The sequence below is a fragment of the Hemitrygon akajei genome, chromosome 25 (assembly GCF_048418815.1).
Source record: "Hemitrygon akajei chromosome 25, sHemAka1.3, whole genome shotgun sequence".
Lineage (NCBI taxonomy): Eukaryota > Metazoa > Chordata > Chondrichthyes > Myliobatiformes > Dasyatidae > Hemitrygon > Hemitrygon akajei.
The window spans coordinates 17,640,008-17,654,733 of record NC_133148.1 but is presented as its reverse complement, the minus strand read 5'-3'; the positions used below and the strand labels follow the sequence as shown (position 1 = coordinate 17,654,733).

Genomic DNA, 14,726 nt, shown 5'->3' with positions numbered 1-14,726 from the left:
GATGCCTCCTATACCCCCCCCCCCAACGTGGTTCCAGCTGCCCATCAGCCCTCTCTTATATTTTCACTTATGACTTACCCTAGTTATCAAAGCCCAGCACATGCACATCTTCTCCCCCACTTATCATCTTCCAGCCTTCATCTGTACCTTCACCCTCCTTCCTCTCTCCGAGCAGGTTCTATCCTTTTGTTGCCTTGTCTGTTTCCAACTAACTGCTCCCACCCTCTTTCTCCTCAGCCTCACCTCATCAGGTTCCATCTGCCTATCATCCTCTCTCCCATTTGGCACACCTATCAACCTCACATGCTTTATGCTCCATCTACAATTTCAATCTTGAAGTCTCAATCCCAAATGTTGATGATTCCTTTCTTTCCACACATACAGCCTGACCTGCTCTTGGCCCAGGATTGTAGATTTTAGCTCCAGATTCCAGCTTTCAAGTTTATTATCATGGCCTATTATCATGGTTATCATTATTATCATGGTTAATTACCTGGGCCTACGTGCCCAGGGTACAGATACCATGAAGACCAGTTTTTGCAATAGTACATTACAAGCCTGATGAATATTAATTATGTAAATGTCCACACACATATGCACACGCACACAGTATATATACATGTATACCTACACGCACATACACAAATACATCATGGAGGTTCAAGGGTTCAAATGCTGGAATCTGCAATACAAAAAGCACTGTAGAAAAAGAGGTTTACAGAACTATACATTACATAAAATGTAATCATTCGTTCTCTATTTTACTAAAGCGATTCCGTTTTCTTGTGGAATTTATTAATCTAATGCATCCCAAACAAAATTGCACAGTTCACAACGCAATGGCTTCAAACCTACCCAGAGGTCTCTGCGGGTGGAAATATGCCCGGTCTGCCTCAGGAATTGCTGCTGCAGTTCTACACTGCAGTCATTGAGTCTGTACTGTGCACCTCCATCATTGTGTGGTTTGGAGCCGCCACCAAGCAGGATAGAACCAGACTACAGCGCACAGTGAGGACTGCCGAGCGCATCATTGGAGCCTCGCTGCCCTCTATTGTGGACCTGTACTCTTCCAGGTTGAAGAGGAGGGCGGGGAACATCATAAAGGACTCCTCCCATCCTGCGCACGGACTGTTTGATCTGCTTCCGTCTGGTAGGCGCTTCAGATCCCTCCAGACTAAGACTAATAGGCACTGGAGAAGTTTTTTCCCTACTGCGGTCACTTTGCTGAACAGTTAACTGTCGGCTAACTATTACTTGGATTGCACTACCTGTATGTATAATCTATATTTTCATTTATATTTATCATTATTATTGTTATGAGCAGAGAGACAACATCTGCCGGAAGTAAATTCCTTGTATGTGCATAGGTACTTGGCGATTAAAGTCTGATTCTGATTCTGATTAGCCAAAGCGCCGAAAAGTGGCCGTAGTGCAGTTGAAAACCGTGTCTGAGCATGCGCAGTAAGAGACCGAGGCGGCCTGCGGATGTTGTAGCGATTCCGGAACTGGTAGGAGAATCACAGTAAGGGAAAATCCGCTGGTGCTGGAAATTAAAGTAATACACACAAAATGCCGGAGTAACTCAACAAGCCAGGCAGCATCTGTGCAGAAAGAAAGTAAACAGTGGATGTTTTCCCTTTCCCATAGATGCTGCCTAACCCGGTAGTAGGGGAATGTTGGGGGCGGGAAGGAGTGCAGCTTGTGAATGGAGTGGGGTGGGTGTTATTGAAACATCTGAATTAAACGTAAGGACTGGGATTAGAGTTGAAAGACCTGCTGTTCACGGGGTGCATTTAGCTACAGCTCCGCGGTGAACGGGGGTGGGGGAGGTGTGAACCGGCTCACAGTACTGCGTATGTACGGCTATCTTGGCGGTGACGCAGAGAGCAGAGCAGAAGCCAATTGGTTCGTTTATTTGATTGACAGTCAATTGCCGGACGGTCTCCAGACTTCCGTCCACTGTTGAGCGAGTGCTTTCCAAGGAGCCCGCACGACGCGGGATCTCGGACTCCACAAGCAGCAGACTAATGCAGGTCGCGATTCACTGAACTGAGCAGCCCTGCAGTCCGATAATCCACTCTGTTTTGTGAACCCTGGGGATGTAGGGATAGCACAGCAAGTGGCATAGACCAAACATTCCTGGTCCAGTATTCAAAGGGATCCTGTGCAAAATCAGCCATTTCCCCCGTTTCAGCTGGAATGCTTCTGCCCAGCTTGTAAACGGGCCAAAATAAGACTGGCAAAGGCAAAACTAGTACTAAAAAGCCATCAGGGATTTGAACTACGTATATATGTATATTTTTTGTGACTATGTTTTTCTTCTGTCATAACCATATGTGCTATAGAACATTACAGCACAGAAACAGGCCTTTCGGCCCTTCTTGGCTGTGCCGAACCATTTTTCTGCCTAGTCCCACTGATCTGCACCTGGCCCATATCCCTCCATACACCTCTCATCCATGTACCTGTCCAAGTTTTTCTTAAATGTTGAAATTGAGTGTGTTGTGTACTGTTGATAATGAGTTCTCCGGCACCTTGGTCCTGGAGAAACAGTGTTGAGTGATAATTTAACTCCAACACACACCACGTAAGTGTCAGGAAGTGACCATCTCCTACAAACTAGCTTAACCATCTGTCTATCAGGCATACACACAATAGGATTACTGGTCCTTCCAAGTTAATCAGCTGGAGTAGCCTAGGAAAATGAAAATTACAAAATGGCAAATAGTGGAAATCTGAAATGAACACAAAATGCTGGGAGCATTCAGAGATTTATGTGATGTGCTTGGAAAGTGAAATAGGATTAATGTTTCAGTTGAACATCCTTTGTCAGATCTGACAAAGGGTTTTTACCTTAAACATTAGTTGTTGCTCTCATCAGAACTGCTTCCTGATCTACTGAGTGTTTCCATCATTTTCTGTGTTTCGTTCAGCCACATAAGTGCTGCTACAACATCGGGTCACTGACTGGTTATCCTGAAAGGAACCTTTCCACTGCAGGCCATAAGTCATAAGAAGCATCTTCCCCCAACAGTATCCAAACTAGTCTATCAGTTTGGGCAACACACACAAAATGCTGGTGGAACACAGCAGGCCAGGCAGCATCTATAAGGAGAAGCACTGTCGACGTTTCGGGCCGAGACCCTTCATCAGGACTAACTGAAAGGAAAGATACCAAAAGATTTGAAAGTAGTGGGGGGAAGGGGAAATGTGAAATGATAGGAGAAGACCGGAGGGGGTGGGGTGAAGCTAAGAGCTGGAAAGGTGATTGGCGAAAGTGATACAGAGCTGGAGAAGGGAAAGGATCATGGGACGGGAGGCCTCGGGAGAAAGAAAGGGGGAGGAGAACCAGAGGGAGATGGAGAATGGGCAGAGAGAGAGAAAAAAAACAAACAACTAAATATTGTCAGGGATGGGGTAAGAAGGGGAGGAGGGGCATTAACGGAAGTTAGAGAAGTCAACGTTCATGCCATCAGGTTGGAGGCTACCCAGCCAGTATATAAGGTGTTGTTCCTCCAACCTGAGTGTGGCTTCATCTTGACAGTAGAGGAGGCCATGGATAGACATATCAGAATGGGAATGGGACGTGGAATTAAAATGTGTGGCCACTGGGAGATCCTGCTTTCTCTGGAGGACCGAACGTAGGTGTTCAGCGAAACGGTCTCCCAGTCTGCGTCGGGTCTCACCAATATATAAAAGGTCACACCGGGAGCACCGGACGCAGTATACCACACCAGCCGACTCACAGGTGAAGTGTCGCCTCACCTGGAAGGACTGTCTGGGGCCCTGAATGGTGGTTCCCCACTACTTTCAAATCTCTTAGTTTCTTTCCTTTCATTTAGTCCTGACGAAGGGTTTCAGCCCGAAACGTCGACAGTGCTTCTTCCTATAGATGCTGCCTAGCCTGCAGTGTTCCACCAGCATTTTGTGTGTGTGTGTGTTGTTTGAATTTCCAGCATCTGGCGATTTCCTCGTGTTTGCTATCAGCTTGGGAGGGGTTCTGCACGACCTTCCTGCTGCTGCTCTGTCTGTTAATCACCCATTCCTGATCTTTCCCTTGGGCCTTAAACTATGGTGTAACCAACTCACTAAATGTGTTATCCACGACATTCCCGGCATTGCCGATGCTCCAAAGTGAATCCGTGCCGAGCTCCAGGGTCATCATGCAGTGCACCAGGAGCTGTAGCAGGACACACTTCCATGACATGTCATCATCAGAGATATTTGCACAGGTACAATGAAAAACTTACTTGCAGTAACATCACAGACACGTAGTATGATATACACAACATTTGCAAGGAAAACAAATTAATCTTAAATTATACTCCATTTTTAAAAGAAAATACAATAAGTACAAAAGTTAAGCAGTCTATTTTTGTTGAATGTGGTCAATGTGGCCATAGTCTTGACAAATACTATAACCACTTTCATTGTGGTGATTAGGGCTTTGCCGGTTAGTTCAAGAACTGGATGGCTGAAGTTCAAGGCTTCTGATGTTAGCTGCAAGAAGAAGGCATGGTCTGGAATGTGGGAATCTTTGATGATGGATGTTGTCTTCTTGAGGTGACATCCCCTGTAGATTGTATCAATGCTGATGAGGGATGTGTCTGCTAGCCTCTCCCAAATTTGTATCTCATACCACCAAGAAAGAAGAAGGCAGCAGGCACATGGGAAAACCACTAGATAGAAGTTCTCCTGCAAGTTGCAGACCACCCTGACTTGAAAATAGATATAACTTGTCCCTCATTGTCACTGAATTCCCTGCAACAGGTTCAAGGTAGCAGTTCACCACCACCATCTCAAAACAATGAACAAAGGCAACCCTAAACAGTGACTAAATAACTCCCTTTAAGACCTGATTTTAATGTTAATGTGAAAGTATTGAGCATTTTATTTGATGATAAACACATAAAATACAGACACTCCCTGGGTTATGTATGGGTTCTTCTCCTGAGAACTGTTCATATGCTGATGTCTACATCAGTCCATTTTCTATAGTTGTCCACTTCAAATCCTTTCCATGCACTTGTATTGAATAGTCACAGTAACACTACCCAAACTTAATCAAATGGAATATATTACTGCATCAAGTCACTGTGAAATATTATTATTAGCTTGAAAATGCATGGGAGCATTTGCATAAAGTTGGAGCTCCCTAAGTTGGTCATTTGTAACCTGGAAGCTCCTATAATCAGTAAAATGAAAAAGCTGATAAATGGAGACTGTTTTTCTTTTCATCAGTAAGTTGTCAGAACCTACATCAGTTAATGATAAAACTACATTAAATACTGGTTTAGAAGTGCACAAATCAAACCAAATTACCGAGCAGCAAAGTGTTACTAAATTGGAAAGTGCTTTTAAAGAGTATCACATGTACAATCCAATGATTGGCCTCCTATTCAGCTGCATTATTCCCTGAATTTGACGTATTCCCTGACTGGAAGGAAGTGTAGGGAGCATGTGACAATTAAGTTATTTGCACAGAGTGTGGTGCATACGTGGAATGCCCTGCTCGGGGATGGCGGATTAAGGTGGGGATTGTAGAGGCAGATACATTAGGGACGTATAAGAAACAGTAAGATACACAGATGATAGAAAGATGGAGGACTATGTAGGAGGGAAGGGTTAGATTGACCTGAGAGTATGATAAAAGGTCAGCACAACATCGTGCGCCAAAGGGCTATAATGTTCTGTGCTCTGCTGCTTGTGTACAATTCCTTGATGCTATTTGCTTACGTGGACTGAGATTTTTGGTCAGCTTTCTCTTTAATAATCCTGCCCTTCTGCCAGCACCCCAACCACTACTAAACCCCGGTGTTTCCTAGTAGAACTGCAACAGTTCTGGAAGGTTGCTTCCCACTGGTGGTTTCTGTGAGGACAGACCACGTCCAGATCCTAAAAGATTAATAAATAACGAAATAATGATCCCATCTAGTTTGTAAGAAGTCAAGTTATTTTAGCAACAAAATATCACTAAGTGGTCAAGACTGGCCGTTATGATAACAGAGCAACACACACAAAATACCGGAGGAACTCAGCAAGTTAGGCAGCATCTGTGGAGAGGAATTAACAGTCAACATCTGGGCCGAGGTCTTGCATCAGGACTGGATAAGAAGGAAGAAGGAAGCTGGCAGGTTATAATAGCAGTGCATACAGTCGGCCCTCCTCATCCGCGAATCGCGGAAACTCGGAAGTGCTGTTCCAGCACTTGTTGTTCGAGCATGTACAGACTTTCTTTTCTTTTCATTATTCCCTAAACAATTCAGTTTAACAAATATTTTACATAGCATTTACATTGTATTAGGTATTATAAGTAATCTAGTGATGATTTAAAGTATACGGGAGGAGGTGCGTGGGTTATCATGGATCGGGATTGAAAAAAATCAGAAGCTCTCTTACTAAGTAAGTCATGACAGGTACATCCAGTATTATTTAGCGTCAGTCAAACGTTTGTCTTAGTATATAGATTATAGTTTACCTTTCTATGCAAAAAAACACTTAAGAACGTATATTTCAGCGCTGGGCTCGGGAAGTTCCCCAGTTCGATCCAGTGACAGACCGCTCCCGAGTGCGCTCTCCACCGGGCTGGGTTGATGTGGAGGATCAAACCCCCAAAACCCAATAATTAAACCACTGCACACAAAATGCTGGTGGAACACAGCAGGCCAGACAGCATCTATAGGGAGAAGTGCTGTCAACGTTTCGGGCCGAGACCCTTCGTCAGGACTAACTGAAAGGAAAGATACTAAGAGATTTGAAAGTAGGAGGGGGAGGGGGAAAAGCGAAATGATAAGAGAAGACCGGAGGGGGTAGGATGAAGCTGAGAGCTGGAAAGGTGATTGGCAAAAGTGATACAGAGCTGGAGAAGGGAAAGGATCATGGGACGGGAGGCCTAGGGAGAATTGCTTAGTAATAATTGTAGTTTTCATTGAGGCAGAGTCTTTCTCACTATTTCCTTTAAAATTGTTCTGATCATTGACCGATGCAGCCTAACGCTTTTCCAGTGACCAATGGCGTTTCACCTTTTTCTGATCGCTTTATTATTTCCACTTTATTTTCAGTCATGATCGTGATTATTTTTGTGAACAGAAACACTGCAGATTCAGATCTCTGCCGCTGGGTCCTAATGTCCACCACACTGAGCCAGGTTAAATAAGGTGTGGGGTTCCACTGGGTCCTAAGGTCCACTGCATTGAAACAGGTTGAATAAGGGACTTGAGCATCCGCGAATTTTGGTATGCACGAGGGATCCCGGAAGCAATCCCCCGCAGATAAGGAGGTTCCGACTGTACTTCCACTTGGGGGGAAATGTAGCATTCACGTTGAACTTAAAAATTGTGGCGGACAAATTCTCGTGTATATGGCAGGCTATTTTTTATGGTCTCAGCCGGCATATTTTTAGTTACTAGTCATGTTAAAATTGTTTTCACAGGTGTTGGAAGAGGAGAATTAACAAATGGTGAAACTTCACATCACTTCCAAAATCACACCTCTGAATTTCATTGGGATCTGAGTATCATCGTGTTAAACGTGGAAGGAAAAAATGTATGTCTATGTTGCCACTGAGAAAACATATTAAATATCAACATGACTGGAAAAGTGTCAGGACCACAGAAGAGTGTTCCAATGCAGGCGCGGGGGAAGGAGTTTTAACACTTACACACCTGAGGAAACACTACCCCCTTTCATAGTGGAGAAAAGCCACTGTATGTGAAAAGTTGTGTGTCGCTGGGATGTGAACTGATCATTCATCATGGACAAGCACACCGATACTTGCAGCAGGAAGAAGCCCTGGAAATGTGGGGACTGTGGAAAGGGTTACATTTGGCCTTCTCAGCTGGAAATTCATCGACGCAGTCACACTGGGGAGAGGCCCTTCATCTGCCCAGAGTGTGGGAAGGGGTTCGCTCAGTCCGACAGCCTCGTGGTGCACCGGCGACTTCACACCAAGGAGAAACCATTCAGTTGCTCTCACTGTGGAAAGAAGTTCCGGTCTTCATCCAACCTCATCGAGCACCAACGAGTTCATACTGGGGAGAAACCGTTCACCTGCTCTGAGTGTGGGAAGGGATTCACTTGCTCTTCACACCTCACTGATCACAAGCGTCGTCACACAGGAGAGAAGCCATTTGTCTGTTCTCTGTGTGGGAAAGGGTTCACTAAATCATCCCACCATCTCAGCCACCAGCGACTTCACACAACCGAGAGACCGTTCATCTGCTCCGTTTGTGAAAAGGGATTCACTAGTTCATCTCAGCTTCTGATTCACCAGCGAATTCACAGCAAAGAGAAGCCTTTCAGTTGCTCTGTGTGTGGGAAATGCTTCACGTGTTCAACAAACCTCACTGCACACAGTCGTGTTCACAATGAAAACAGGCCTTATAAATGTTCTGACTGTGAGAAGAGCTTTAAAACCGGAAGAGATCTGATGTACCACCAACGTATTCACACTGGGGAAAAGCCTTTCACCTGCACTGAATGTGGAAAGGGCTTCGCTCGTACATCCGCCTTGCGAAAACACCAGAAAATTCACCAATGACTTGTGATAGTGAACCGTTTGCTTTGTTAGGATGTCAGATAGTAATATGTAGCTCATTCAGGATTAAGTTTAAGAAAGAGAAAGAATATAATCGGTGTTTCTAATTACATTCTAATGAGATAAATGAATAAAAAAGGTAATTGTTTTGCTCAGGTAACATGCACTCGTAAGTAAATGAATCCAGCTCACGAATTATTGTTAAAGGGAAAGATGGATGATTAGTGGATTAAAGCTGAATATAACCACCTCCGAGTGTCAACGCTTTTAATTCATTAACAAGGTAAAGATCTTTAAATGACCCAGTTCTGTTGTTAACAAGGTTATAAACAGAACAAATGTGCATTTTTCAACAATGCTGCCATTATATATATATAAAATCAAACCCCTACCAAGAAAGCCAATGGGTAAGAACAAGGAAAAAAATATTTTAAAAAGTGTCGCTAAGTTGTTAACAAAGAATAACATAATAAATAACATCTACGTAGAAAAAAAACTTCACAAGTTGGAGTAGTAGTTCATAAAAGGACCCCATGTCGTGTAAAAGTACTGTACTGAATTAGAAATAGAACACCGAATCTTCTCCAAACTAAGATGAGTCGTAATGTCTTCTAACCACTGCATATGAGTAGGGGAGGCTGCTTCTTTCCATTTAAGCAAAATCCGTCTTCTCGCCATAAGTGAGATAAAAGCTAGAACACACAAGTCTGAGGGAGTTAAAGTTATATCTTGACTTCTGAGAATACCAAAGAGAGCAGTAAGAGGATTAGGTTCAAAGTTAGTGTTAAAAAGTTGAGAAAAAGTAAAAAATACTTTCCAAAATTTTTCTAAGCTGGGACATAACCAAAACATATGAATTAACAAAGCATTGGCTGAATTACATTTGTCACAAGTTGGAGAAATATCAGAATGAAAATGGGATAATTTTTCTTTAGACAAATAGGCTTTATGTACCACTTTAAATTGTACCAAAGAATGGCGAGCGCAAAAAGATGACTTATTCACTAATGCTGTCATTATAAATTCAGTGTGAGTGCGGAGGGCAGTCCGAGTGTCCTGGTATGGACCTAGGGCTTCGGTGCTGACGGTTAAACATCCGTTCATACTAATCGCAGTGTTACCCTGCTGCTACCCCATCTAAAGGGGGAGGGTAAGCAGCCAGAGGTCTTCGTGGATATTGGCACCAAAGACAGAGATAGAAAAGGTGAGGAGATCCAGAAGAGTTATCTTAGGAAGAAAGCTGAAAGGGCGATTGCAAGTCAAGTCGAGAAACATCGGGAAATTCCAGGAAGACCTTCTTTGCTGCTGCTGCTGTGAGGTCCGGGACTCTGCTGGGAAGAACAGGCCCCCAGTCCTCGGGGTCGCATTGCCGATGGCCGTTGGCGGGGCCGTCTTAATATGCTCGGCAGAGGATGGTGCTCGGAGAAGCTGTGCCGGAGGGGATGGTTGTCAGCTCGGAGGTTCGACGGACTCAGGTGGCTTTTGGTGTGTACTGCGTCTGCGAGGCTGTTTTTGACGGAGTTTCCATTGTGTGCTGCGTCTGCGAGGCTGAGTCCATAGCGGGGGTATTCCCTTCTGCCGCCGGCGTGGGATGGCGAGTCTGTCGAGACCCTGGGGACTTGTGGAAACTGTGGTGATTTCTTTTGAACTTAGTCCTTTAACATCTTGGACTATTTTTACTGTGCCCATGGTCTGTTTTTTTTTTATCAATTATGCTATTGTTTGCACTGTTGTAACTATATGTTGTAATTACATGGTTTTGTGCAGGTCTTGTAGCTTTAGTTTTTGTCTGGTGGATTTGGAGCTCCTTTCTGGGGAACGTGCGAGACAGTAGCGCGATATTAATACGCAGCAGCCTCTCCAGACTCTGGATTGGGGATTGCCAAACGTTATCTGGATTTTCTGGTGTAGTCTGTTTTGTCATATGCTTTTGTGATATCATTCTGGAGGAACGTTGTCTCATTTTTTAACTGCATTGCATTTGTGGTTTCTAAATGACAATAAACTGAATCTGAATCTGAAGTCGTCAAGTCAAGTCACTTTTATTGTCATTTCGACCATAACTGCTGGTCGTGAGCATAGTAAAAACGAGACAACGTTTTTCAGGACCATGGTGTTTCATGACACAGTATAAAAAGCTAGACTGAACTACGTAATAAAAAACAGCACAGAGAAAGGTAGATCTAGGTAGAAAGCTGAAAAAAAGGACCTCCAGGATAGTAATCTCTGGATTGCTTCCCATGCCATGCATCATTGAGGGTAAGAATAGGTGATTTGGCAGGTGAATGCGTGGCTGAGGAACTGGCACAGGGGGCAGGGGTTCAGATTTATGGATCATTGGGATATCTTCTGGGGAAGGTAAGACCTGTACAAGTGGGACCTATATCCTTCCATGAGTTGTTCAGAACAGTTTAATCTAATCTGGCAGGGGGATGGGAACCGGATTGATAGTCTTGAGGATGAGGTAGTTTGTTTACAAACAGAGGCAGTGTGCAGTGAGACTGCTAGCAAGGAGAGGCTCATAAAAGGGCAAATTTGCAGTGAACAGGGTGAGCTGCATTGTAAAAGGTGGACAAAATAGAAAAGGGTGAATTAACAGAATATAAAAGGTGAACTTGTACCACAGTTTACAGATTGGCGTGTATGATGTTGTGGGCATCACTGATTTATGGCTGAAAGAAGATCATAGCTGGGAGCTTAACATCCAAGTTAAACAATTTAAAGGCAATGATACCAAATACTAACAAAGTGTGCATTAACAAATGTGCATTTTTCAAGAATGCACAAAGTGTATGTAAACTTCTGACCCACTGGGAAAGTGACGAAAGAAATAAAAGCTGAAATAAATCATTCTCTCTAATATTATTCTGACATTTCACATTCTTAAAATAAAGTAGTGATCCTAACTGACCTAAGACAGAGAATGTTTTCTAGGATTAAATGTCAGGAATTGTGGAAAAACTGAGTTTAAATGTATTTGGCTAAGGTGTATGTATAAATTTCTGACTTCAACTGTAGGTAGTTTTGAGGAAGTAGAGAGACCAGTGAAGAACTTAGATTAGGAGAATAGGCAAAGAAGTGGCAGATGGAATACAGCCATGCACTTTGGTAGAAGAAATAAAAGGGTAGACTATTATCTAAAAGGGGAGAAAATTCAAAAATCTGATGTGCAAAAAGAATTGCGAGTCCTGGTGCAGGATTCCCTAAAGGTTAATTCGCAGGTTGAGTCTGTGGTGAGGAAGGCAAGTGCGATGTTAGCATTCATTTCAAGAGGACTAGAATATAGAAACAAGGATGTAATGTTGAGGCTTTATAAAGCACTGGTGAGGCCTCACTTGGAGTATTGTGCGCAGTTTTATACCCTTATCTCAGTAAGGATGTACTGAGAGGGTTGAAAGGAGGTTTATGAAAATGATTCTGGGGTTGAAAGGCTTGTCATATGAAGAGCATTTAATGCCTCTGGGCCTGTACTCACTGGAACTCAGAATAATGAGAGGTGACCTCATTGGAACCTATCGAAAGTTTAAAGGCTTTGATAGAGTGGCTGCTTCCTATGGTGGGAGAGTCTAAGACCAGAGGACACAGCCTCAGAATAGAGGGACGTCCTTTTAGAATGGAGATGAGGAGGAATTTCTTTAGCCAGAGAGTGGTGAATCTGTGGAATTTGTCACCACAGGCATCTGTGGAGGCCAAGTCTTTACAGATATTTAAGGCAAAGGTTAATAGAGTCTTAATTAGTCAGGGCATGACAGGATGAGGGGAGAAGGCAGGAAAGGAAAATGGATCAGCCATCATGAAATACTGGAGCAAATTTGATGGGCCAAATGGCCTAATTCTGCTCTTATATATCTTATGGTCTAATCTACTCACCGAGGCACTGGGGGCAATTTACAATAACAAATTAACCTACCAGCCCACTCACCTTTGGGACATTGGAGGAACCTTCAGCACCTGGAGGAAACCCACATAATCACAAGGAAATGTGCAAACTCCACACAGTCAGCACCGGAAATCAGTTTTGAATCCAGGTTGCTGGAAGGCAGCAGTTCCACCTGCTGGACCGTTGAGCTATGGGAAATATAAGAGGTCATTGTGGCAAAATAAGCGGGATTGAGGCATGCTATGTAGGCAATAAGAGATGGACAAAAAAAAGAACTATTAAATAGTACAGGGTACAGTTGGTAGGATTCTAAGTGGACACAGAGCTAACTTTGCCTAAACTCTGTGGTTAGACTTAAGAAGTGTCAAAAGGAAAATCAAGGGGTCAAACAGACCACTGATTTAGTGACATTATCTGGGTCTTGGTTACCGTAACATTTTAGGGGTAGTGCCCTCCCGAAATGTCCTCAGCGATATCTTCCGCTGATGAATGTTTGTGATGCCCCCAGTTAGGGGACCACGGTATTGTAACAGTTAGTGTGACGCTACTACAGCTCGGGGCTTTGGGAGTTCAGAATTCAATTCCAGTGCCCCCTGTAACAAAGTTTGTACGTCCTTCCATGTGCGTGTGGGTTTCCTCCTACAGTCCAAAAGAGGTACCAGTTAGTATGTTAATTGGTCATTGTTAATTGTCCTGTAATTAGGCTAGGGTTAAATTAGTTGGTTGCTGGGTGGTGTGACTTGGGAGAGGGCAGGGTCTGTTCCACCCTGTGTCTCTAAACAAATAAATAAAATTAAACCCGGGTTACTTCCTTTAATCTTCCCACAGCCTGCAAGGATTGGATCCTGTTCAATCTTTCCTGGTCAACTCTCTTATAAAAGTTATTCTTGTACCTGCTTCAACCACTTCTTCTGGCAGCTTATTCTACATAGATACCACCCTTTGTGTAAAATAATTGGTCCTGCGAGTTCCCATTAAACCCTTCCCCTCTCATCTTAAACCTTTGCCCTCTAGTTCATAGAGTAAGCATGCTTCAATATTCTCATCCCAAGCTTCTCAATTTATCCCTCCCTCATATGGAAGTGAGAACAAGATAGAAAAATGCAAGTAATCCTCAGAAGAGCTTTCTCAATTTCTTGGCTTTGAGCTGCTGTTTGAGAAGGAAGCAATGGGTACAAAGCAACGACTGTCTTTAAACAGTGCTTCTCTTAAAGGCAGAGATTTTACCACATAACAAAGGTGTCTAAAACTAGAAGACATCAGTTTAACGTTAAGGGCAGGAGGTTTGGATTATATTACTTGTGAACAGGAGGCTCCTCTATTCTTGAGTTTTTATTTGAGTAAATTTTTCACAAACCTGGTGGCTGCATTCTGGAATGCAATGTCGGAGAAGGTAGAGGATTTGAATTGAATTGACTTTATTACTTACATCCTTCAAATACATGAGGAGTAAAAACTTTTATGTTACTTCTCTGTTCAAATGTGCAATGTACACTATAGTAATTTATAATAAATAATGTACAACAGGATAGTCAATATAACATAGAAATACAGTACTGTCAGCATGAATTAATTAGTCTGATGGCCTGGTGGAAGAATAAGACCACAGAGCCTACTTTGGTGCTGTATGACTCAATGATACTCCCAGTCAATGTCGATGCAGTTTCCTTTGTCTAAATTATGAGTATGGATTGTAATCAGATAATCCCTTGGCTCTGGCTCCTCTGGTATTGAACAAGCTGCAACACAAGTGTGAAAACACCACATGCCGCCCTCTTTGCCACTAGGTGACTGGCAGGAAAAAAAAGATATAAATATTAGAAGGCAGTAAGGTTGGGGAGGAATTAGAGATGAAGACAGAGACCACCCGAGAAGGATCTCTTCCCAGAGCCCCCTTTTTGTGGCAAACAACACGTTCAACTGCAACTCATTGGTATGGTCTTCTACTTTTTTTAAAACTCATACTGATTTTGGAAATCTTTTGTAGAAATATGATCTATGTTAGAATTACTCCTCGAATAAATGTGCACAACTTAAAGTAAATACTTTTGTTTAATCTGTGTCATTTGCTGGAAGTATCTCCACCTTGGTTGGGAGGGAAGGGGAACTCAGTGCTCTGGGTAGTGATCATAGACAGCTTCAGAACGTCCCTTCAGAACAGAGACTAAATTAGCTACGTAAATCAGTCTTTAAACTATAGGAGGTACAGAATCCCCTCCAATAGCCTCACTCACACTCAGCTGAGGCTCACTATTGAGACTGATACTATTTTATGATAATCATACCATCTGATGTGAAATATTAGCAATG

General features: G+C 43.1%; 1 protein-coding gene across 6 annotated transcripts; it reads left to right on the top strand.

Moving 5' to 3' along the window:
- The first annotated feature begins 895 nt into the window (after positions 1-895).
- LOC140716422 (uncharacterized) lies at positions 896-8,785 on the top strand. 6 transcript variants are annotated; one of them, XM_073029139.1, is made up of 2 exons: positions 896-1,150; positions 7,433-8,785. In XM_073029139.1, exon 2 carries the CDS (start codon positions 7,754-7,756, stop codon positions 8,537-8,539), a length of 786 nt encoding a protein of 261 aa, XP_072885240.1. In that variant the 5' UTR covers positions 896-1,150; positions 7,433-7,753; the 3' UTR covers positions 8,540-8,785. The 6 variants fall into 6 exon arrangements, with proteins under 6 accessions (XP_072885240.1, XP_072885237.1, XP_072885236.1 ...); XM_073029136.1 differs by having other exon boundaries at positions 896-1,270; XM_073029135.1 differs by having other exon boundaries at positions 896-1,522.
- The last annotated feature ends 5,941 nt before the right edge of the window (positions 8,786-14,726 follow it).

What these genes read in the sequence shown, in the direction of transcription:
- LOC140716422 (XM_073029139.1), top strand. Translation starts at nt 7,754, where the DNA reads ATGGACAAGCACACCGATACTTGCAGCAGGAAGAAGCCCTGGAAATGT.